The 24,099-nt window shown below is 45.4% G+C and overlaps 1 protein-coding gene across 1 annotated transcript in view; it reads right to left on the reverse strand.

Moving 5' to 3' along the window:
* Positions 1-942: 942 nt before the first annotated feature.
* LOC133389719 (cytochrome P450 2J2-like) overlaps positions 943-24,099 on the reverse strand; it is a 30,802-nt gene continuing 7,645 nt past the window's right edge. The window contains exons 3-10 of the mRNA XM_061637745.1: positions 22,705-22,867; positions 21,456-21,605; positions 20,236-20,396; positions 18,405-18,581; positions 17,179-17,320; positions 5,884-6,071; positions 4,072-4,213; positions 943-1,163 (exon numbers count right to left, since the gene is read on the reverse strand). Of these exons, the coding sequence (XP_061493729.1) occupies positions 943-1,163; positions 4,072-4,213; positions 5,884-6,071; positions 17,179-17,320; positions 18,405-18,581; positions 20,236-20,396; positions 21,456-21,605; positions 22,705-22,867 (1,344 nt within the window). The remainder of the gene's footprint in view (positions 1,164-4,071; positions 4,214-5,883; positions 6,072-17,178; positions 17,321-18,404; positions 18,582-20,235; positions 20,397-21,455; positions 21,606-22,704; positions 22,868-24,099) is intronic.

Here is a 24,099-nt window from a genome sequence, read left to right on the forward strand (position 1 = left end):
AGCAGTTTAAAAATAGTTAAGGATATCAAAATTTAAAACATAATTAAACACATACTAAAATGCATATAAAAAACTACTAAAATGCTGGAAATGCCTGGGAGAAGAGGAAGGTTTTTACCTGGCACCAAAAAGATAATAATGTTGGCGCCAGGCGTACCTCATCAGGAAGAGTATTCCATAGTTCGGTGCATTGTGCAGGAACTGGCCAGGTAAACAGGGTCATGGAGAAGAGGCACACAAAATGATTTTAGAACAAGTCAGCCAAAGGCACCTTTATTGTTGCAACAAGGATATAAGGGCGCAGGGAGAGAACATCTGACAGCAGGGTTCCACTGTTCAAATGGGTGTGCCAAACTGCAAGGTCAGTAAGGTTATATAGTCTTTCAGCCAAAGCAATGCAAAGCTTACCTACTTCCCCTTCAGCTAGACAGTGGAATTTCACAGCATAAAGCACAGAAATATGTTCACCAGTTTGAACAGGATCCGGTTTCTTGGAACTTCTTTGCTCAGTCACTCCTCTCGCCTGTCTTTCTGCCACGTACACATTTTGCTGAACTAAGTTAAGGGCCTGGGTGGATCTGCCCCCCTCAACAGTAACATTGATTGGACCCCCAAATTCACAAGGGAGTTGGGTCCATCACCATCTAGATGGCCACCAGTTCTCCATCTCTGATTTCGGCTCGTTAGACCATCTGAAAATGGGTTGTGGATCCTGGAACTTCAGGTTAAACATTGGTTCTTCAATGAGTGCGTTTATCTATTCCAAATGGCAGAAAGAAATGTACCATTGATAACAACATCCCCATCTTTATCCAAACAAAAAGTGTTTGGATCAAACTGGTTGGGTAGCCAACACATACCATTTTACCGCAGATTCCACAGGGAGGTAGCTTGGCTTGGTGCAGCTCACTTTAAAGATCACTGAGTAGCCCTCCCCTGCCCCTATTTTGGCAACAATCCTCCCTCCCTCCATGCTGTCACCTTGCGAGGAACAGCGCAGATGGTGTAAGGATACGGCTGCACAACAAATCTTCCTTTTGCAGGTGTGGTGTTGAGTTCCTTCACTCCTTCTGGCAGCTGTAACGTGAATGCTTGCAGCAGGTTAGTGAGGAAGAGGAAGAGCTCCATCTTTGCCAGACTCGCCCCAAGACACAGACGCTGCCCTGCAGAAGGAGCTTAGGATGAGTAACAACATAATATTTTCCAAGTGATTTTTCACCAAGTGACTTTTCTAGCCAGGGAAGGGGAATCTCCAGCCTCTCTGTCTAGCCCTTGGGGCTCTCCACCAGGGCACATTACCTTCTGGGTCACATCCCTCACCAGCCTTGCTTGTTTCACACCCTTCTTGAGTGTTTTCCCCAGGATGGAATGTTTCCTTGAACTCTGATAATCTAAAAGAGCACCCTCCCCAGTATCAACCATCTCAGACAATACAGTTGGCAGTCAAAGCCTTCAATCAAGCCTTGTTGATTGTGCTGTGAACAGGGGTTGCGCAGCTGGAACTGACTCATGACAGGGGCTTTTCAGTGGTTGCTCCCCATTTGTGGAATGCCCCTTGCAGTGAGGTGCATCTTTCACCAGAAGGCAATGGGGCCCTCCAACTGAAAATTGTTCCTCACCCCTGCTCTAATCCCAGTCAGGCCTGGAAAACTGCATAAGAAGGACTTCCCAGGAGGATACCTCCGCCTGTGCAGCCTCTGAGATGGGCTCCCGTCTTGGATGAAACTTTTTCAGTTTTAAATCCAGTCAGAAGGGGTTTTTTTGACTGGGGATAATTTCTTCCGGATAAGGAAGAAACGTGAGATTTCCCACACAGCTTTGTTGTGTTTGTTGGAGACTGGAATTCGTCAGAATTGTCTGTGAAAGAAGGTCTTCCAGCAGCTCGGACGGAGCGAGGATTTCTAGCTAGCTCAGCTGAATAAGTGACCCATTTTTTTTTCTTCAAAGAAAAGCGGACTAACAGGCAAGCATTCTCCTGTCTATGCTCATTATTTTGATATCTATACAGCTAAAGAGATTTGTCAAAGAACCAGCAATTAAGAAAACCTGGATGAGCCAAAACTTTCTCTTTTACTCACAGAACTAAGGGGGAAGAAAATAAAAATAGCCTATCTTTTTTTTATTGCAAAAAGCTGACATGGAAATTAGCATTATAAAGATTACAACGGATGAGGGGTTTCTGATTGGAAGAGAAAAGAAAAATCTTTTTGATTTATAATATATAAATATATATATATGTAATATATGTCTGGGACTATTTTTTCTGGTCTACTTTTTTTTTTGACGAATCTGCTCATTCTTTCTGCTACTAGTTATTTGGACGCTGTGAACTAAAGCTGTTTTCGCACTTCTGGGCATATAAGAGATAAGGGCTGTCTAGAGTGTGACGTCAGTTGGTTTGAAAGATTAACTCCTTTGTAACTGGATAAAGAAATAAACTGCTCTTTGCTTGGGACATTGAAAATTGAAGGAGTTTTGTTCCTTTGGTTTTAAGAATGACAATTAAGAAGATTATGGATGTACAAGAAGGGACTTTATCTTTAGACATGTTTCAGAAAATAATGAATGGGATTAATTCAATAAAACAAGAACTGAGAAATAATAGTCAAGCGTTGAGAATTGAATTTGATGAAATGAGACAGGAGCTGAAAGAAATTCAGGATTCTATGAGAAAGGAGAATAAAGATAGACCTGGAAAACAAAAAAAGGATGAAAGAAAAATTAAAGGCAAGGTTCAAACTATGGAGATTGGATTAAATATGGACATGGAAAAAGATTTGGATTTCCTGGCTGTGATGGATCCTGGAGACAAATATTACGGTTTGGAACTCAGCACTGTCCCTGAAGGAATTGATGAAGAGATTGGAGATAAAGATATTATCGGTTCGAAAAAATTCCTGGACTGGAAGGATTTGATGGAACTTGAAATGAAGAAAGTTAACAGAATTAATCCCTGTTTTGTGTCAATGGAAAAATCTTCAAGAGATGTGCTAGTGTATTCTGTAAAAAGGAGGAACAGAGATGCAGCTTTGCAACAATACTTCAGTGATATGTTCGGAATTGATGGCAAGGAAATATCTGTGATAAAGGATATTCCTATCAGACTCTTACTATATGACTATGACAGCAAGATTATTGGGTGCGTAAAGATGGAAGATGGAAGATGGAACCAACACGGATAATGGAAGAAGAGCGATTTGAAATTACTGGACTTAGTAGACTTGATGAGTTGGATTAATTGACATGTTTATCTAGAAAAAAAATTGATGGACATATATCTCAAGGATTGGAAACTTCTATTTGACTTTTTGTGGAAGAATAAAATGATATGATGTTAATGAGATTTGATACCAATGAAGATAACTGCTGGAGGAAGGTGATTTTATAATCTATTAAGAGACAGGCTTGTTATATATTATAGACTTATAGCTGAACTACGACAAACCGGAAGTCAATATTTTAATTTTTTTTTCTTTTTGTATTGTTTTGGTTTTGAAAATTTGAATAAAAATTAATTGAAAAAGAAAAAGAAAACTGCGTAAGAAAAAGGTAATGAAGTAGTGGTCCTTGCTTGGGCTGGGAAGGGACAGCTTGGCTGTGTCTGTGTAGGAAGCCTTCTTGCTTTAAATTTATTTTATTTTTTTTCACCAAGAAGAGTGTTCCCCCTTTCAATGTTAGATTTGACACCTTCTGGATTTTTTTTTATATAAAAGCAATCGGTTAATGGCAGGATTATCCTCTGGAGTTAAATGCATAGCCTTGAAACATTTAATTTTATTATTTAAAAGGAGGCACCTGTGTAGGGCCAAACTGCAAGAAAAGTCTCTTTTCAAAAGCCCAGTGGCACATAACTGGACTCAGATGCAAGTCTTCAAAAAGCTTGTGTGGTTGCCAGTTCAGAAGTAGAATTATAAAGGTGGAACAGGCCCTGCTCTGATCCAAGGCTATCCCGGCACAGTCAGTCTATATAACACTTCCAGAGCTGCTTCTCTTAACAATTTGTTCACAGTGATTTTTTGCTCTAGCTCTGCTCTACCAGCCCCAATGGGCACCATCCACTACTGCGTTTACCCATTGAGAATGGGATGAAAGCATCTCTGCTGAAGAAATGTCCATCCTTATCCAGGAAGTGATTTGGATTGAACTGATGTGGTGTCTCCCATTGTTCAGGGTCATACAGAGCAGAGGCTATGTCAGGGATAATGACAGTATTCTGAAAAGAGAGAAGGGAATTGGCTAAGTTTCAGCCTCTCCATTAGATCACTGGATGATACTGCTGGACCTGACCCCAATCTGTCTGGCCACATTTGTGGGAAAATGACAGAGCAAGAGTGCAGTCAGGCTCTTACTGGGAGGAAGGGTAGGATATAAATCTAATAAACAAACAAGCAAATCATCTCTATGAATCTGGACATCAGCTAGTCAGTTTAGACACAGAAGATCTTTTGTCATCTGTTGACATCCAGCAACATCTCGGTATTTGATTTAGATCAGAGGTCACCAAACGTGTTAGGTGCGTGGACAAATTTGGATTTTCGACTGAGTGCAATGGGTGCCACCCCCTCTGGTCACTTCTCTCTCCCTTTCCCTGGATCAGCCCCTTCCCCCACAGAGAAATAGCAAGAGAGAAAGCTTGCATGCACACACAAACTTTACTTTCTCAAGGTCAGATCCAGTAATCTGAGCCTTGAAAAGCATATAGAGCTGAAGAGGAAATGGGAAAGAGCACCACTCTTTCCAACGTCCTCCTTCAGCTCTATGTACTTTTCAAGGGAGAAAAAGGTATGCACCTTATGGCCAACAGGGCAGTAAGTTGTGAGGGAGTCCTCAGAAGTTCTGTGGGCACCACAGGAAGACATCAGGAGCAACACTGTGCCCACGGGCACAGTGTTGGCTACCCCTGATTAAGATATTCAATGTGTGACAGTGACCATTAGCGTTATATTATTGCCATTTAGTCTGTTATATTATGAATACAGATATATTTTGTTTCATGTAATGCAATCACTATACATGGTGCTTTACACAAAAAAAGTGCAGACCCTTGTTGAAAGGGGTTTACAATTTATAATTCAATGTAAGGGGGAGAACAAAAGGAATTGGAGAAAATGAAGGAAGAGTTAGATAGGAAAGAATTATTATTTACATTATTTATTATTTTATTCATTTTTATTTATTAGATTTATATCCCACCCTTCCTCCCAGTAGGAGCCCAGGGTGGCCAATTAGAGGTGGGTGAAGTCTCTCCCACTTGTCTCAGATTTAATATGGAAATGATCTAAGTTTTTCCCTCCCCCAGAAAAATCAGGAAACACTTGCCCCACTTTTCTGAGGCTTGGGTAAAAATGACGCCCCATCTTCTCGGCCCTTCCTGCCAGCCTCTCACACTCAACCATCTTGCCTTCCCTTACTTGGCAAGTAGTAAGAAAAGTAGCAGCCCAGCACTAGAATGTGTGGAGGGGAGGGTGTTTTGTCCCTTCACCTTCATTGCCAGTGTGCACAGCAGTGTGTGTGTGTGGGGGGGCTTTGCTGCTCCATTAAACCCTGCCAGGTAGTGGTCAAAGTTTAGATGGCACCCTTAGTCTCTTTTATTATGGTTGTTCTGCATGTTTTTAATTGGTGTTTTAAGTGGTTTTGTTGTTATGATTGCATTTTATATTGTTATAATTAAATATTTGTTAGCAGCCCTGGGACCCCTTAGGGAGGAAGTGTGGGACATAAATCAATTTGAAAAAGTAAATAAATAAATCTGGGATACTTGCTGTGGTGGGCACCTCCTGCCAATAGTCTAGAACACTGTTCCCAGCCTAGGCTATTGGCAGGAGGTGCAATTAATTTTAATTGTTGCTGTTGTTGTTGATAATTAAAAAAAATGCTCTGCACCTTTTTAATGGGAAACCCCAACATAGTTGTATCCTTTGAACAGAGCCTGTAATTTCCGGCTACAAGAACATATTTGAAGCGCTGGATTTCATGAATGACAGCATTGGTGTAGGACATCTGTTTCCGATCCTCGTAGCAGATACATTGGAAAGGTGTCAGAACAGCATCAATCTCCATCTGAACTTTCTCTGAGGAAACACTTTCAAATTTAGGACCAAGACAATCTTACTATGCATATAAAACAAATGACCATGCAACTCTGGTAATCAGATGGCATCCCCAGACCATGAAGGCATTTGTATTTGTGGTGGAAATGAATCCCAAAAACATGGATGGGCAAATCTTTCACTTTCAGGTTATTTCAATTTCTCATTTTTTCTAGTCTTCAGTTCCCCACATTTCTGCAATTTTCTCTAATATAATGCAATTTATGTAATATATGCATTTTTGTACACATTATCCTAATATATGCATTTTTGACACACTACTTGGCTGGATGACTGCATTGCAAAAGTTGAAGTGTGAATTTTGAAGAATGCTGGAGCTTTGGTTATTGTATGGCTTCAGAAAATGAAAATTATGCATAAGTTTGCCATTAAATGTGAACCGAACAAAATTTCTCCCTATCCCTATCCAAGAATAGAGATAGAGGAGAAATTCAGATTCGCTTGCATTAAAATCCCTAATTCGCTACTTAATTCACATTCAGTACATAAATCTAAATGCAGCAACCCTTGAACTTGAACTCCAAGTTATGCAATGCAGTTCTCCGACAGAAAATGTGTACAAAAATGTGTATATTAGGGAAAAGTGTGCATATATTAGTAAAAATAACATACATGCATTTTATTAAGGGAAATAATTGAGCTGCAGAGCTCAATTGGCTCCTTGGTTTACCTCGGAGCTAAGATTGATGAAGCAAGAAAGGAGACGGCTTGAGTACAAATGGAGGCGAACTCCCGACGGCTGTAATTATGCACTTGTGAAGGCCTCTTCCAAACGTTATGTGAGGGCGGTGAGGGCAGCAAAGAAGCAATACTTTGCTGCCTCCATTCAGTCATCTTGTAACCGCCCAGCGGAACTTTATAAAGTTGTCCGGGGACTTTTACACTCTGGTCCTCCGGATGCAATACAACCATCAATAGCCCGCTGTAATGAGTTTGCGAGGCACTTCCAAGATAAGATCACGAACATCCGCTGGGACCTTGACTCCAATATTGTAGCAGTTGAACCTAATGAGGTGTCCAGAACAAAGTCCTGTCCGGTTTTATTGGATGAGTTTCAGTTGGTACAGCTCGAGGATGTGGACAAGGTGCTTGGACAGGTGCGGATGACCACTTCTGCTCTGGATCCTTGCCCCTCATGGCTAATAAAAGCTAGCAGGAATGGAACAGCCGGTTGGGCCAAGGAGGTGATTAATGCCTCTTTACGAGAGGGAGTGGTCCCACTCTGCCTGAAACAGGCGGTGGTGAGACCGCTTCTAAAAAAGCCCTCCTTGGACCCCGATAATTTCAACAACTATAGACCGGTAGCAAATGTTCCATTTCTGGGCAAGGTTCTAGAGTGCGTGGTCGCTCACCAACTCCAGGCTCTCTTGGATGAAACTGATTATCTGGATCCATTTCAATCGGGCTTTCGGCCGGGGTTTGGTACAGAAACGGCCTTGGTCGCCCTGTATGATGACCTCTGTCGGGAGAAAGACAGAGGGAGTGTAACTCTGTTGGTTCTCCTTGATCTCTCGGCGGCTTTTGATACCATCGACCATGGTATCCTTCCGGGGCGACTCACGGATTTAGGAATTGGAGGCACTGCTTGGCAGTGGCTGCGCTCCTATCTTGGGAGTCGTCTTCAGAAGGTGATGCTTGGGGAGCACTACTCGAGTCCCTGGGTACTCCAATATGGGGTCCCGCAGGGTTCAGTTCTGTCCCCCATGCTCTTTAATATCTATATGAAGCCGCTGGGTGAGGTCATCAGGAGTTTTGGAGTGCGTTTTCAGCAATATGCTGATGATATGCAACTCTACTTCTCCTTTTCATCTTCCTCAGGTGAGGCTGTCAATGTACTGAACTGCTGCCTGGCCGCGATAATGGACTGGATGAGAGCTAATAAACTGAAACTCAATCCTGACAAGACTGAGATGCTGTTCGTGGGGGGGCACTCTGCCCAGATGGTTGATGTCAGACCTGCCCTGGATGGGGTTACACTCCCCCTAAAGGAGCAGGTCCGTAGTTTGGGGGTCTTATTAGATCCGCTCCTGTCACTTGAGGCTCAGGTAGCCTTGGTGGCACGGAATGTGTTCTACCAGCTTCGGCTGGTAGCCCAACTATGACCCTATCTGGACAGGGAAAACCTCACCTCAGTTATTCACGCTCTGGGAACCTCTAGATTGGATTACTGTAATGCACTCTACATAGGGTTACCATTGAAGACGATTCAGAAACTTCAGCTAGTGCAGAATGCTGAGGCCAGAGTTCTTACTGGGACGAAGAAATTTGACCATATAACACCTATTCTGGCCCAACTGCACTGGCTACCAATATGTTTCCGGGCCAGATTCAAAGTGTTGGTTCTTACCTATAAAGCCCTTAACGGCATCGGACCGCAATATCTGATGGAACGCCTCTCTCGCTATGTACCTACCCGTTCACTGCGCTCGACGTCTAAGGCCCTTCTCCGGGTCCCAACTTATAGGGAGGCCCGGAGAACAACTAGATCTAGGGCCTTTTCAGTGGTGGCCCCTGAACTATGGAATGCCCTCCCAGATGAGATACGCCTGGCACCTTCTTTGTTATCTTTTCGGCGCCAGGGAAAAACCTACCTCTTTGCCCAGGCATTTTAAGCTTAATTTAATTTTTAAATTTAATTGTATTGTAATTTTTATTTTAATTTGTATTCTAATTCTGTTTTTATATATGTTTTATAATCCACACTTGTTCATATTTTAATTGAGGTTTTATCTTGTGTACACCGCCCTGAGAGCTTGTGGCTATAGGGCAGTTTAAAAATGTAATTAATAATAAATAAATAAATAAATAAATAAATAAATTGCTTGGAAAAATTCTATGTTAGGCAAAAGTGCATACAAAAATGTGTACATTAGGAGAAACATACACTAAAATATTGACAAAATCCCCACAAACTTAATTTATTGGGATGAGTGGATTCCTTCAGTTTGATTCTGTTATTAATGATAACAGATTCTGTTGTGCTACAAGTTCTGCCCTAGTTGTCTTCCAACAAGAAAGGAGGATTTAGGAATGTTGATAATGGATTTTGCACAAGAAAAATGTGTCATTTGTTTGAGATTTATGCATATTTATTTATTGTTGTTGCCTTAGTACAAAGTGCACCAGGGCTCCAGCACCATATTAAAGAATTAAATACACACCAACAATCCCATTTTTTAAAATAAATAAATAAGAGAAACTGCATTTCTGCCCCTAAAACCTCAATCCTTAATTCCTCCCCCCTCTTCCTGCAAGAGTGCACCAGTATTTGTGCAACATCAAAACAAGAGAGGATTTTACAAGGAGTTATTTCTGACCCTGTCATCTCGTTGCACAGGCATGCTGGTGCAGTCCTATAAGAAGAAAAATAAAATTATTTCCGTAGGTGCCCACCTGTGCATCAGAAAAACATCCTCCTCAAAAGCAACAACATCAAAGACACTGTGACCCCACACCCCCGCAGAACACTCATGAGACATAACATTGGATTGAATGTTACCTTTATTAAAATATAACAATTTACCAATCTGAAATAAAACATCACCATTTAACCATATTAAATCTGTACAGGCAGGTGAGGCATTCCACCAGTTCTCGTAGGGAAGCATTCCTCCCTGTACACTGGACATGTACACCAGCCTGTAGCTGTGGCTCCCCAGCCAAGGATATGGAATAATTCACTCCTGCCACTGTACTCGTGTTCACCTCGGTGTGCATGACTGTCGGAAGGCAGAGCTGGGGTCCCAATCCCGGGGAGCTGGATCCCGGAGAGTTGGAAGAAGAGTATTCGGATGGATGGCAGAGGGAAGGGGGAGGAACTTCCCCCCTTTGGAGCGAAGACGAAACAGAGGAACTGCCAGTGATAAGGTCGCTTAGCAACGGGGAGCCTGAGCCCTCCCTGGACATTCTCACGCCTCCCCCTCTTTCAGGCTCAGAGCAAGAGGGGAAAGAGGGAGGGCTGCTCACAGCCAAAAAGCGGGGAGGCAGTTTACCATCAGCCCCTCCCCTATCCCCCATCCTGGAATCGGAAACTTCAGAAGAGGAGGGGGTGATGCTTCCCCCCTCACCGCGCACATGCAGACAGCTGAAAAGACAGGAGAGAAGGGGGGGAAGGCGGGCAGTACCTGAGGGGCAGTTAAGGAGGAGCGAAAGATTGCGTGCCTGTTTGGCCCCTTCTTAAAGAACAGGCAGGAAGAAGTCCCTTGCTCTGTCAACTTTCTCCCAATGCCGCAGGACCTGTATCCCTTCATATGCTTCATGAGAAAACGCAGTCTTTGTTTGGACATTACCCTAATAAAACACGAATTAACTACAGCCGTTGGTCTGGTTCCTGAGTCACATCCTGGGCCTGACAGCTTGACACAGCCACCTAAATCACCCTCAACGCTCTCTTCACTTGACTGGGACAAGATGTCAAAGGGAGCAGCGGGGGGGACGAACCCCACTTCTGAGACGGAAGAAGTGGAACTCTTGAGGACTAAGGTAGCTGATTTGCAGACGGATGTTCAAGCCCTGCTAGCAGCAGTCAAGGCGCTGAAGACGGATAATCAAACCTTGAAGGCCACGATAGACCAGATGCGAACAGCCCCTCCAGCTGCTGTAGTAAAGGTTCCCATTGGATTGCCCCCAAAATACGCGGGACAAAGTGATCAGTTGGCAACCTTCGTGGCTCAATGTGAGTTATATCTGGATGTCAGGCACACGGAATTTCCAGACGATGGGGCTAAAGTAGCTTTCGTGATTAGCCTCCTGGAGGGAGAAGCTGCAAAATGGGTGACTCTGTATCTCATGAGAAAGGATACTGTCTTAGGAAGGTACAGAGGATTTATACAGGAGATGACCGAGATGTTTCAAGACCCGCAAAGGGCTGAAACAGTAGCGCGGCAACTAGGCGCTCTGAAGCAAGCTAAAGGGACTGTTTCCGAGTACACTAACGCTTTTAAAATTCTGTCCCAGGAAACTGGTTACAATGACGCTGCCCTGATGTTTATGTACCGGAGTGGATTAAATGCTGAAATCCTGGATGAGTTGGCCAGGACCTCCCCCCCCGCTGACCTACCAGGGCTCATCCGGCTATGCCTACAGATAGATCACCGGATGGAAGGAAGGCGCCTGGAAAGGAAGCAGGAGGTCCCGAGATACTCAGCCTCGGCATCCCGTAACAAGACCCTTCCCACTGCAGGGATGGCAGGTAATGCAACTGAGGGACAGGGAGGGGCTAGGCCAAGACAGTCGGAAGAAAAGGAAAGACGACGCCGGGAACGTTTATGCTTTTATTGTTCAAAGCCGGGCCATGTGGCCAGAGACTGTGGACTGAAAGGGGGGAAAGCTGAGCCGTCGGGAAACTAGAACACCCAGTCCACGTGTAGGCCGGTGGACTGGGGGCAGCGTTGTATAAAGGCCCCCCAATGATCCAACCTCCCTCAAAGGGGGTGTTGGTCTTGCCTATTCGGATTACAACTTCCAGAGGAGTGGTGTTTAATTCCACTGCCTTAATTGACAGTGGAGCCTCCACAAATTTTATTGATGCAAAGTTAGTCAAGCGTCATGGAATTTCCCGGTGGAAACTGGATGCTCCCCTAGCTATGGAGACTATCGATGGGAGACCCCTGAAGTCAGGAGGGGTGACACAAGCCGCGGAGGAAGTGAAACTTCAAATCCCTGGGCACGAAGAGTTCATTTCGCTATACGTGTCAGATCTCTCGAACTTTGAGGTGATTCTGGGAATGCCCTGGCTAGCAAAGCATGAACCCAAAATAAGTTGGAAGGAGGCGGTGGTGTGGTTCACCTCACAGTATTGCCAGGAGAACTGTCAACCTGAAGGAATCAAGAACACCTTAGCGGGGGCAGTGCAAGAGATCGAGCAAGTGACCCTGCCGCCAAAGTATGAAGAATTCAAAGATGTGTTTGATGAAAAAGAGGCAGAGACTTTACCCCCCCACCGCCCTTACGACTGTGCGATTGACCTAGTGCCAGGAGCCAGCATCCCATCAGGGAGAATCTACTCTCTCACAGAGAATGAGAGGGAGGCCCTGAAGGAATTCCTGGATAAAAACCTGAGGCGAGGATTCATACGCCCCTCACAATCCCCTGCTGGAGCGCCACTATTGTTTGTGAAAAAGAAGGGGGGGGACTCAGACCCTGTAACGACTATCGCGCATTGAACCAGATCACCATCCCCAACAGCTACCCGCTGCCCCTGATCTCAGAGTTGCTGGACCGACTGCGCTCTGCAAAAATCTTCACGAAGTTGGATTTGAGAGGAGCGTACAATCTGATCAGAATGAAGGAGGGAGATGAATGGAAGACAGGATTCTTGACCGCTTACGGACAGTATGAATACCTGGTCATGCCGTTCGGGCTCTGTGGAAGGCCAGGAATTTTTCAAAAATTCATGAACGACGTGTTTAGAGACTTGTTGGACACGTATGTAATCTGTTACTTAGATGATATCCTGGTGTTCTCAAAGAACCAGGAAGACCACGACCAGCATGTGAAGACGGTGTTGAAGAGACTGAGAGAAAATCACCTGTATGCTAAATTAGAGAAATGTGGATTTGACCTCAAGTCTCTAGACTTCCTTGGATATCGAATCTCAGCGGAAGGTGTGGAGATGGACCCAGGGAAAGTAAGCTGCATATTGGACTGGGGCCAACCTGTCACCAAAAAGGATGTACAACGGTTTTTGGGGTTTGCCAATTATTACAGAAAGTTCATTCCAGGGTTTTCCAAATTAACAGCTCCTCTGACTGACTGTTTAAGGGGGAAGAAGAAGTTTCAATGGACAGAGAACGCCACCGAGGCCTTTGAGGAGCTGAAGAGAAGGTTTGCTACTGAGCCCATTCTGCGCTTTGCTGATCCGAACCGCCCTTTCGTAGTGGAAGCAGATGCTTCAGATTTTGCCATCGGGGGGGTCCTGCTACAATTAGACCAAGAAGGGAAGGAGCTGCACCCCTGTGCGTACTTCTCTCGGAAGTTAAAGCCTGCAGAGAAGAACTACACAGTTTGGGAGAAGGAGCTGCTGGCCATCAAGGACTCTTTTGAAAACTGGAGACAATACCTAGAGGGGACCTCTCATCGAATTGAAGTGCGCTCCGACCACAAGAATCTTGAAAGCCTCCAAACAGCCAGAAAGCTGAACCAGAGACAGATAAGATGGTCCCAGTTCTTCACTAGGTTTAACTTCCAGATTACTTACCATGCCCAAGCCAAAAACCAGAGAGCGGATGCCTTATCTAGACAGCCACAATACAAAGAAAGTGAATCTGAGGACCAGCCTCAGTACGTAATCCCGCCAGAGAAATTAACGTTGGGAGTATGCCAGCCTTCATGGGAAGAGGAACTCAAAAAGGCACAACAAGAAGATGCAGACATGCTAAAATATCAGCAGGAGACGGGACAAGGTCAAGACTCAGAAGTAACCTTTCACTGGAGAAATGGACTGTTATGGTTCAAAACCGCCAGATATGTGCCAGAAGGGGAATTAAGGCTCAGAATCTTACGCCAGTGTCATGATTCCATCACAGCGGGACACTTTGGGATTTACAAGACCATTCAGAACGTGGCCAAGGACTTCTGGTGGCCTAAAATGTGTCGGGATATTGAGAGTTATGTAAAGTCCTGCTCTGTCTGCCTGCGGACAAAAACACAAACAGGGACACCAGCAGGACTGTTACAACCGTTGCCTGTCCCACACGAACCCTGGAAGGACCTCTCCATGGATTTTATAACTGATCTACCCAAGTCCCAAGGAATGACAGCCATCTTAGTAGTGGTGGATCTACTTACCAAAATGGCACACTTTCTTCCTTGTGCAGGGGCCTTAGAGACTAAAGAAACGGCCAAGTTATTCATCAAAGAAGTCTACCGGCTGCATGGATTGCCAAACAGCGTAGTCTCAGACCGAGGAACTCAGTTCACGGCCAAATTTTGGAGAGCAATGTGGAAACAGTTGCAGACAGAATTAAAACTCTCCTCCGCCCATCACCCCCAGACAGATGGGCAGACGGAACGCTTGAACGCCATTTTGGAAAGATATTTACGAAGTTATGTGTCCTATCAACAGACTGACTGGGTATCATATTTGCATTTTGCAGAGTTCGCCTACAACAATCCTCTGCACTCCAGCACTCAACAAAACCCGTTCTTCGCTAATTATGGATTCCATCCTAAAGTCTTTCCAAGCAGCTCAGAAGGAATGCTGGTACCGGCAGCTGAGAACTTCCTTAAGGAATTGCAAGCGGCGCAACAGACACTGAAACAGCAGTTAAACGAAGCCAAAATGGAGTACAAGCGAGTTGCTGACCTGCACAGGAAGGAGGGCCCCCCCCTTCAACCGGGAGACCAGGTATGGCTGTCCACCCGCTTCCTCCAGATGCCAGGCAAATGTAGAAAATTACAAGACAAGAGGGTGGGTCCTTTCGAAATAGAAACTCAAATCAATCCCGTGGCGTACCGACTGAAGCTGCCTGACACGTTTAAAATACATCCTGTGTTCCATCGATCCCTCTTAACGAAAGCCGCCCCTCCCAGTGAGTTACGGCCGGAGGAACCTCCCGGAGCTCCACTCCTGGTAAATGAGCAGCTTGAGTTTGAAGTTGAGGAGATCTTAGATTCCAGGATCAGACACCACAAGCTGCAGTACTTGATTCACTGGAAAGGCTATGGGGTGGCTGACAGATCATGGGAAGATGCAGCTGATGTGCATGCTCCAGAATTGGTAAAACTTTTCCATCAACGTTTTCCCCACCGTCCCAAGCCAGACAAGGGGAGGGGGGCACAGCCTGGGAGGGGGGATGGTGTCGGAAGGCAGAGCTGGGGTCCCAATCCCGGGGAGCTGGATCCCGGAGAGTTGGGAGAAGAGTATTCGGATGGATGGCAGAGGGAAGGGGGAGGAACTTCCCCCCTTTGGAGCGAAGACGAAACAGAGGAACTGTCAGTGATAAGGTCGCTTAGCGACGGGGAGCCTGAGCCCTCCCTGGACATTCTCACGCCTCCCCCTCTTTCAGGCTCAGAGCAAGAGGGGAAAGAGGGAGGGCTGCTCACAGCCAAAAAGCGGGGAGGCAGTTTACCATCAGCCCCTCCCCTATCCCCCATCCTGGAATCGGAAACTTCAGAAGAGGAGGGGGTGATGCTTCCCCCCTCACCGCGCACACGCAGACAGCTGAAAAGACAGGAGAGAAGGGGGGAAGGCGGGCAGTACCTGAGGGGCAGTTAAGGAGGAGCGAAAGATTGCGCGCCCGTTTGGCCTTCTTAAAGAACAGGCGGGAAGAAGTCCCTTGCTCTGTCAACTTTCTCCCAATGCCGCAGGACCTGTATCCCTGTATTGCTTCATGAGAAAACGCAGTCTTTGTTTGGACATTACCCTAATAAAACACGAATTAACTACAGCCGTTGGTCTGGTTCCTGAGTCACATCCTGGGCCTGACAATGACAGGCCACAAGAGGTTCCCCCTAGTTCCCACCAGACCTAAAGGTCTGGCAAAACACAAGGGTGCTCTCACCCAATAATGCCTCGGTATACCTCAGTTTCCCCCCCAAGTTCCACACCTGCCCGTTCTCAATGCCATAACAGGCAGCAACCATGCCTCTCCCTAAAGCCAAACAAATTACACCAAGCAATATGAAGTACAGTAGGGCCCCGCTAATACGGCAGGTTAGGGACCAGGCCCCCATCGTAAAGGGGAAATCGCCGTAAAGCGGGGCCCCATAGACTATAATGGGCTGCGTCGCGCAAAAATGACGTCAAAATGGCACACGATGGAGAAAACCCACTGTATTAGTGGAACAAGTGCTGTAAGAGCGGGGCCTTTCCGTAATTGAAAACCGCCACATGAACGAAGCACCGTAAAGCAGAACGCCGTAAAGCGGGGCCCTACTGTAGGCAAAACAAGAAGGACCCAACAAAGGGGTCCAACCTAAAAATTCTATTTGGCCACCTACGGACGATCAGCATTACCCATACTGCAGCTGAGGGAGGGACGGAGGGAGGGCACATAAAGAGTGCAGGGTGTAGACTTTTATACCCTGCTCCAACCCACTCCCCATTGGCTGGGCAACATCACATGTTCCCCTATTACCCCTCCCTTCTGGAGTCACCTCCCTGAGTCTCCTTTGCAAGAGGGAGAGGTGAGGGCAAACCCCTCCCCACGGTCTGTGGGAGCATTATTGCCTGAACCCAAAGCCCTTTTTTCAGCGTTGTGTTCTTGCAATACAGCTCTGGGGTAATCTCTGGATTTTGGCACTGCATTTCACTTTGGTAAATTCCCTACCAAATCCAGGGAGAAACTTGGCATGAGGATGAGTTTCTCCCTCCATAATATTTAGCATAACATTGTAATATTTGGTATGCTTTGACTTGGATTCCTGCAGTGAGCAGGAGTTGGACTCAATGGCCTTACAAGCCCCTTCCAACTCTACTATTCTAGTCTATAATTCTAGCACGTCTTACCTTATGCCCCATTGTCATCAGTGAGGACTTAATGGTCTTGGACCACCATCTCCACCTTTAGATGGTAATGTGTATTACTTCACTGACTGCTGAACATGTTAAGCTAGCCCTGCTGCATTTTGGGGTCCTCCTGCTCATACTACTGCCTTATACTGAATCAAACCTTAGGTCCATCTGGCTCAGTATTGGCAGACGCTCTCCAGGGTTTCAGAAGAGAGACATTCCCAGCCTGACCTGGAAATGCCGGGGATTGACCCTGGGACCTTCTGAATGCAAAATGGATGCTCTACCCACTGAGCTAGCCTATGACCCTTCCGCACAACCATTGATTTTCATTATCCTATATATCAGGGGTTGCTCCCTGTTGTTATTAGACAATGACAGCTTCAGGAAATCAATACTGTGTGATCTTCACAGTCAGGACCAGCAGGTCATAGCAGCTGTCTTCCCATGGCAAACCTGAGATTGTCTGGGTCACAGGGAACAGCAATAACTATACTCTCTAATTTGTGTTATGCCACACCCCCTTGACAGCCATGTTGTGACTGGTGCAACAGCACTTTCAGGAACTCTCTCCAGGTTGAAATATTTCAAGAGTATTGACATCCCATCTCTCACCTTGGACATCTGGATGAACCACCATAAAGAGCAGTGCCCATCGCAAAGTGGATGCAACAGTATCTGTGCCTGCCATGAAGAGGTCGTAGACAACGTGAACCAAGTTGACTTCATCAAAGGTCGATTCAGGATCACCCTTGTTCTGTTGCTGACAGTGAGAGGAATTGTTTTAATGCTGTAATGAGTTTGATTCTATTTTAAATGTAGATTTTTATATGTCCAAATTATATGTACCCATTTTTAGTTGTAAGCCGCCCTGAGTTCCAGTTTTGGAAAAAGGGTGGGGTATAAATTATGATAATGATAATGATAATGATGATAATAATAATAATAATAATAATAATAAAAGTAGCACCCCGAACATCACCAAACAATGGATGAATCTGCCACTGTCTTATTTTTCCAGTCTTAAATCCAGTCTGCAATTTTTAAAAAAGTCATCATGAACATTTGTTAGCATTTTAGTGTTTGTTTCTCCTAATATACACATTTTGTAAGCCATTATCTCTAATATAATTCCTTTTTGTATGTTATTTTCATAAATATATGCATTTTTACAGATGCTTTCCCTTAATATACGTATCTGTGTACAATTGTTTTGGTTGGAGAATAGAACCACAAATTTCAGAGAAGTAGAAATTTTGAAGGATTGCTGCATTTCAGTCTCCAGATTGTTTCAGGAAGTGTGAATTAAAATGTGGACTGAACCGAATCTCTTCCCCATCCCTAAACATCACTGATCAAATCTTGCTTGCTTTTCTCAGGCTTATGATGAAGTCAGCATAGAAAGGCAGACCGATCTACTGGCAATACTATAAACCCATAAAAGCTACATGGCTTAGAAAAGGCTGCCAAGAGGTAACTTTACTAAAACATACTTGTTGGGAAATCAGTTCTACTTGTGAGTAAACATGTGTAGACTAGCACCCCCAACTTGGTTGGTGCACCCCAGATGTTTTGGACCACAACTCCCATCACCCCAAGCCAGCACACCTCTCCTGATGAATTTCTGAGATTTTTAAAAATATAAGAATCACAGATTGATGCAGAAATGTAGTGAACTGAACTGAAGACTGGGGAAAAATAGAAACCAATACTGACAGACTTATCCATTTGTACTTTGGACAGAGCCAATCAACATACAGGGAACATTCTTTGATCTTCATAGCCCAGGAGCTGCTGTTCCCCTTGAACCGCAAAATATCCCCATTGCAGCAACCACTTACTATACTTATCTCATCCAGATAGAAGTCAATGAAATCTCGTGGATCCTCTGTTTTCTTTTTCTCCTTGTGCCATCTAATCTCATTCCTTACAAATGAATGTATAAATTCCAAGCATGAAAAAGCCTTCTGGTGGGGTCCTGGGAGGTGGCACATAAGCCATGGAAATGTTTCATACAACTGGTGAAAAGAGGACACAAGCCAGTCAGCGACCTGCTAGCCAGTCAGCAACCTGCTGCTTTCTCACAGGCTGCAGCTGAGAAGCGGATGGTGAAAGTTGCAGTGTGATGACATCACATCACAGCTATTGCATCACTAGAAGCTATGAGACTGGAGGGTGCTGGTTTTGGTTATAGCACCATGCCTGTCCTGATGCCTTGTGTCACCCTTAGAAGGCCAAATTAACTTGGTTAGCTCTGAGCAAAAGGTAGGAGAAACTGAGATTTAGCTAGCCATCAGCCTACATTTAGAAAGATCTGCTACAGCCCCTTTTTAAGAGGCCGGTATCTGATGATGAATAAGTGAGGACCAAAATATACATTACTTTTAATGTGCAGTTCCTATTGCATGCTCACTTCCCCACCACCAATTGTATGATTCCTTTGCTGTTCATTGATGTCACATGCTTTTGCAATCATCCCTGTACTATATATCTGTGTTTCTGTATTTCTGTGACTTTAGCACCAACTACACAGAAAGCAAAAAAAGCCTTAAGCTGTTCTTCATTTGTCATGATTCCCTGGGCCCTGTACCTATTAGGGGCACCTGGCACAAAAATCGCTGTGCCTATCCATCTAAAATTGTGCATGCAGAAGGCATGGAAAAGGGGCACTGATGTATGTGGGCAGAAATCCTCCACACTGTGAGAGACTATGACTGGGCCAGAATCCCTCCCTGTGTGGAGGAACTCTACCTGCATATAGTAATATCTGGGGTGAGCCCTTTCTTAACCCATCCATACATGCAGATGGTGAAGAAGCATTTCTACCATGTGCATCTGTGGTGAGAGTTATGGGCACAGTGGCAGAGGCTATGAGGGTAGGCTGAATGGCCCTATGGCCCTCCACCTCACCTCACCCAGTGTTTCACCATGTGTCTGTGAGGAGTTTTGTGTGAATCTCCCTTGGATTGGAAGAAGGACCAGGCCATGCAAGATGTGGTACAAAAGTGCTTTTGATGGAGAATTCTTATATTCAAACAATAAATAAAAATATTTCTTTGGGAATTATAATATTTCTAATAGTGTAGAGGTCATCTAAAAATCCTTTTCTTGGTGTACTGTCTCTCCTGCCTGTTAAAGCTGAAATGCATAAAATGCTTGGCACAGCTTGAACTCTGAAAAGATAAGATAACACAGAACACTGTGCTGAACATCTCGGTATCTCCAAGACGCAGGAAGAATTGCAATAGCTAAAATGCTTAGCTAAAATGCTTAGCTCAATAGCAGGCGTACTCAGCTCGTAACGAAAATGTACTGAGATGTGAAGTGCTGAACATTACCAAATTGACTAGAACATAACGTAAACACTGTAATGCTCATGTAATGTCTATGCAATGCCTATGTAATATTGTAATGCCTAGGTAATACTGATGTGTAAGCTTCTGATTTGTTAATGCTAATTTATTTGTCCTAAAGTGTCCTGAAGAAACACTGACCGAACATACACTTGTCATCCAATAAAGGCCTACCTTTTTGCTGCAAGCCTGTGTCTTCAATTTCCACAAGGACCCCCAGTCCAACTAACTACAAAATTCCCTGTCACTTTGCAACAGGTGTGTGTGTGTGTGTGTGTGTGTGAGAGAGAGAGAGAGAGAGAGAGAGAGAGAAACTTACCAAATGAAATGTGGAGAGAAAAAAATTTGCTTCATATTCAATGCATTCTACCAGTTTGCAAAATGTTTCATCTTCAGTGCAGAAATTGTGCCCAAAAACCATGCTGGAGATCACATTGGCAACAGCGTGGAAGGTGGAGAAGAAAGGGTCCATAGGTTTTCCTTGAAAACACAGATTTTAGGTATTACAATTACAACAGTGACCACCGTCAAATTCTGATGGGAGGGTCAGAAAACCCACAGTGGGTAGCACATTTCTGCTGTATTTTATGGACCCCCTGCTTTTCTTTTCTTTTTGCCAGAGGGTTCATTTAGGCCAGGGGTGGGTAATCCACTCAAGTGGTCCGAATGTGACAGGTGGGTAGGACAACCTACCTATCAATCACCTGCATCGTTATGACATCAGGTAGAGACATGTTTGGATTGGCTGCATGATGACTGTGACCTGTTTGTTCCCTTCTCCATCTGGCCACTACTAGGCCATTATTCTGATCCAGCAAAGCTGTCCATATGTTCTTATTAACACCAGTTCCATGGTCAGGTATAGCCTTCCTCAACCAGGTGCCCTCCAGATGTTTTGGACTACAACTCCCCAGGGCCGGATTATCCATTAGGCTTAGTAGGCTGAAACCTAGGGGCCCGGAGCTCTTGGGGGCCTGTGGGACACTGGCCCGAGGGCCCCTGGAGCTACAGGGGGCCCTCCATGATCTGTGGAAGCATCCACGGACCACTATCCCCCCGCTTTACTTACCTTTCCACTGTTTTTAGCAGCACGCAGATTTGCCATCAATAAAGATGGTGGCCGAGGTTTCCTTAAGGGGCTGAAGCCTCTGCCGCCATCTTGGCTGATGGCACACATGCATGCTACATGCGCGTGTTGCTGCCATCAACAAAGATGGCGGCAGAGGATTCAGCTCCTTAGGGAAACCTTGGCCGCCATCTTGATTGATGGCAAACCTGCGCGTGCCACAAAAAACAATGGAAAGGTAGGTGAAGCGTGGGGATAAGGCCCCCCAAATACCAATCAGCCTAGGAGCCCTCCTCAGCTTAACCTGGCCCTGCAACTCCCATCAGCCCATGCCAGCACAGGTTTGCTGGCTGGGGCTGATGGGAGCTGTAGTCCTAAACATCTGGTTGGCAAAGGCTGGCCTGGTTTATTCCGTGTGTGTGTGTGTGTGTAGGAAAAGTGTCTTAGAAACAGTGAGCAATGGTCTTCCTGACCTCTCTTGCTTGCAAAGAACGCCACCATGTGGCTGGCCTCCTCTTTCACACAGTGCTCTATGCTTTTCCGCCCTAGGCCCAGCAACCGGAGGGTCGACATCACAAAAAGTCTCTGTTCCTTCCAGCAGCGGCCACTTGAAAACAGAATGCCTGAAGGCAATGAGACATTATTGTTAAACATGCATTTCTATTGCTACAAAACTGGCCCAAAAGCAACCAGCGCACTGCTGTCTAATTATAAGCATGACAAGAGCCTCTTGCTATATTGCTGTTTATTTTCTTGTGAACTGCATGACAAATCAAAATAACTGGCATGTTCAAGAGGGACAAGCCCCTCTCCCACACACACACAGCGCCCACAACATCATGAAGGCGACCTGTGAATCTGAAATGAGCAGAGGTTGCAATGGTTGCCTTCATTTTGAATGCACGCATTATGAGCTATGGAGGTTCATATTGTTATGAGCACAGGGGTTGGGATGGATGATTCCTGTGGGTTCCTTTTCCAGCCTCTGATTTGGAATCCTGTGCCTTGGAACGAGGAACTCTCTGCTGGTCAAATCAGTCTGTTGTTAACCAAACAGATTGCCCAGGTAAGATAATGGGCCGATCAGTTGCCTAGCAACGGTAAATGGGCCAGGGAGACCCTTTTGTCATTGAAACTCTGCAGGAGAGCCTCCCCCCCCCTCTCCTGGCAGCTAGCAGAAGTTGTGCTTGTAGTTTTAGTGTGGCTAGAGAATTTCTGGGTACTGGAAGGCAGGCAGAGAGACTGGCTCTCTGTACCATGGCCTTTGGGGTCCCTCCTGAAACCCAGATGGAAAAGCTGGATATTGGACTGCTGCTGTATTGAACCCCCTCCATCCTTGAGCTCAGGTTGGAATGTGTGTAAATAAATAAACCATATTTCATAAAGACACCGCAGTCTCTGCTGACCTTCTTCCCAAGGGAAACCAAACCCTGGAGAAGCGCCGGGACCCCAGAAATCTCACAGCTCGGAGATTGGGGGAGGCGCGCAACAATATTCTGGGCCAAGGAATAATAAACACTGGGGTGATATCTTTATACAGAAGTACTTTGCCATTCATTTAGGGTTTAGTGCAGAGGTGGCTCTCTGGATAGTGTTGATTTCAAGTCTCATCAGTCCCAATCTGCGCAACCAACAATCAGGAAAGATGGGAGTTGTAGTTCAGGGCAGAATCCTTTTGCAAAGGTTATGTTCATGCAGAAGACGAAAAATGACTGGGCTTACCCTTCCCATTCATTGTGTCTCTGAGAAAAGGGGTGGTTATGCGCCATGAAGTCTCTTCATAGTGGTTGATGAGCACATGTTTCACCGGATGGAATCCATTCACTACAATCATTGGCATGTGTCCAACCCAGACGGTGAAGATTTTCCCATAAGCTTTTGCCGACTGCATTTTTTTTATTAAAAAGAAAAGCATAATTGTGGGCACAACAAGTGTAGATCATTTGATACAAACAAATGTTAGCAACCATTCCACTAGAAGTCTCCATTGCTTGAACCCTTCTCTACCCTGTGATCCTACCAACCCCCACTTTATACATTTCCACACCAGGTGTGGTTTAAGAAACACACATAATGGAGATGGCACAATGGGTGGTACGAGCTACACCTCACTGCATGCTTCTTCCTGATGCTCTCTATTCCATGCCAATGTCCAAGGCAGAGATCGAAAGGCCATTTAAAAGTGTTAAGCTTTACCAAAAAAAGAAAAGGCAAGGGAAGCAAATATACACTGAGCAACCAGTGGTGGCTGGTGGCTCCATGTCAGTGGGGCAGTGGAATCTGCTCCGGCTTCTGTGAGCAACACAGAAAGGAATTCCCATCCTTTGGGCTGGTTATGGAGGATACCGCAGCCTGAGGGTTATTTGTAACTGAGGGCTACAGAATCCTCTTGGTGTTTATGTAGAATAAGTCCCACTATTTGTATTTATTTATTTCACACATTTCTATCCAACCTTTTCCTCTGAGGAGCTCAAGGTGGTGTACATAGTTCTCCCTGTCCCCATTTTCCCCTCACAACAACCCTGTAAACAGTGGTGCCTGGTGCCCATTGGGACTGGTGGGGCGGAAGTCAGGGTGCCCAACAGCAGGCAGAGTCAGAGCCAATGACAGTTAGAGACAACTAATTCTGGTTTTGTCCCCATCTTCCTTCCTGTTGAGTTCTACAAAGGCAAACCTGAGGCTGAGGAGGAGGAGGAGGAGGAAGGTGTCAAGCGGTGCCACCCCTAGACTGGTTGTAAGAAAGAAGATAGGCGGGCCAGGCAAAAGACAGCAGGTGGAGGCAGGCTGAGGGCAGACTGAGCTCAGTGGGGCAGTGCCCGGCTTGCCCTAATGGACCAGCCTCCAGTGCCTGCGAGGTAGGTGATGCTGAGAGACTGTGACTGGCCCAAGGTCACCCAGTGAGCTTCATGGCTGAGTGGGGATTTGAACCCTGGTCTCCAAGCTCCTACTCCAGAACTCTAGCCGCTACACCACAATGACTGCTGGGCTGGGCAGTCACTGTTTATTTTGCATAGGCCGAACCTTTAACATAAATTGTCACATACTCTTTTTTCTGCATTTCTATATTCCACCGTGATTAGTGGGGCTTGGGAAAGTGTGGGAGATTCCATCCCTAGG

The sequence above is a fragment of the Rhineura floridana genome, chromosome 7, assembly GCF_030035675.1.
Source record: "Rhineura floridana isolate rRhiFlo1 chromosome 7, rRhiFlo1.hap2, whole genome shotgun sequence".
Taxonomy (NCBI): domain Eukaryota; kingdom Metazoa; phylum Chordata; class Lepidosauria; order Squamata; family Rhineuridae; genus Rhineura; species Rhineura floridana.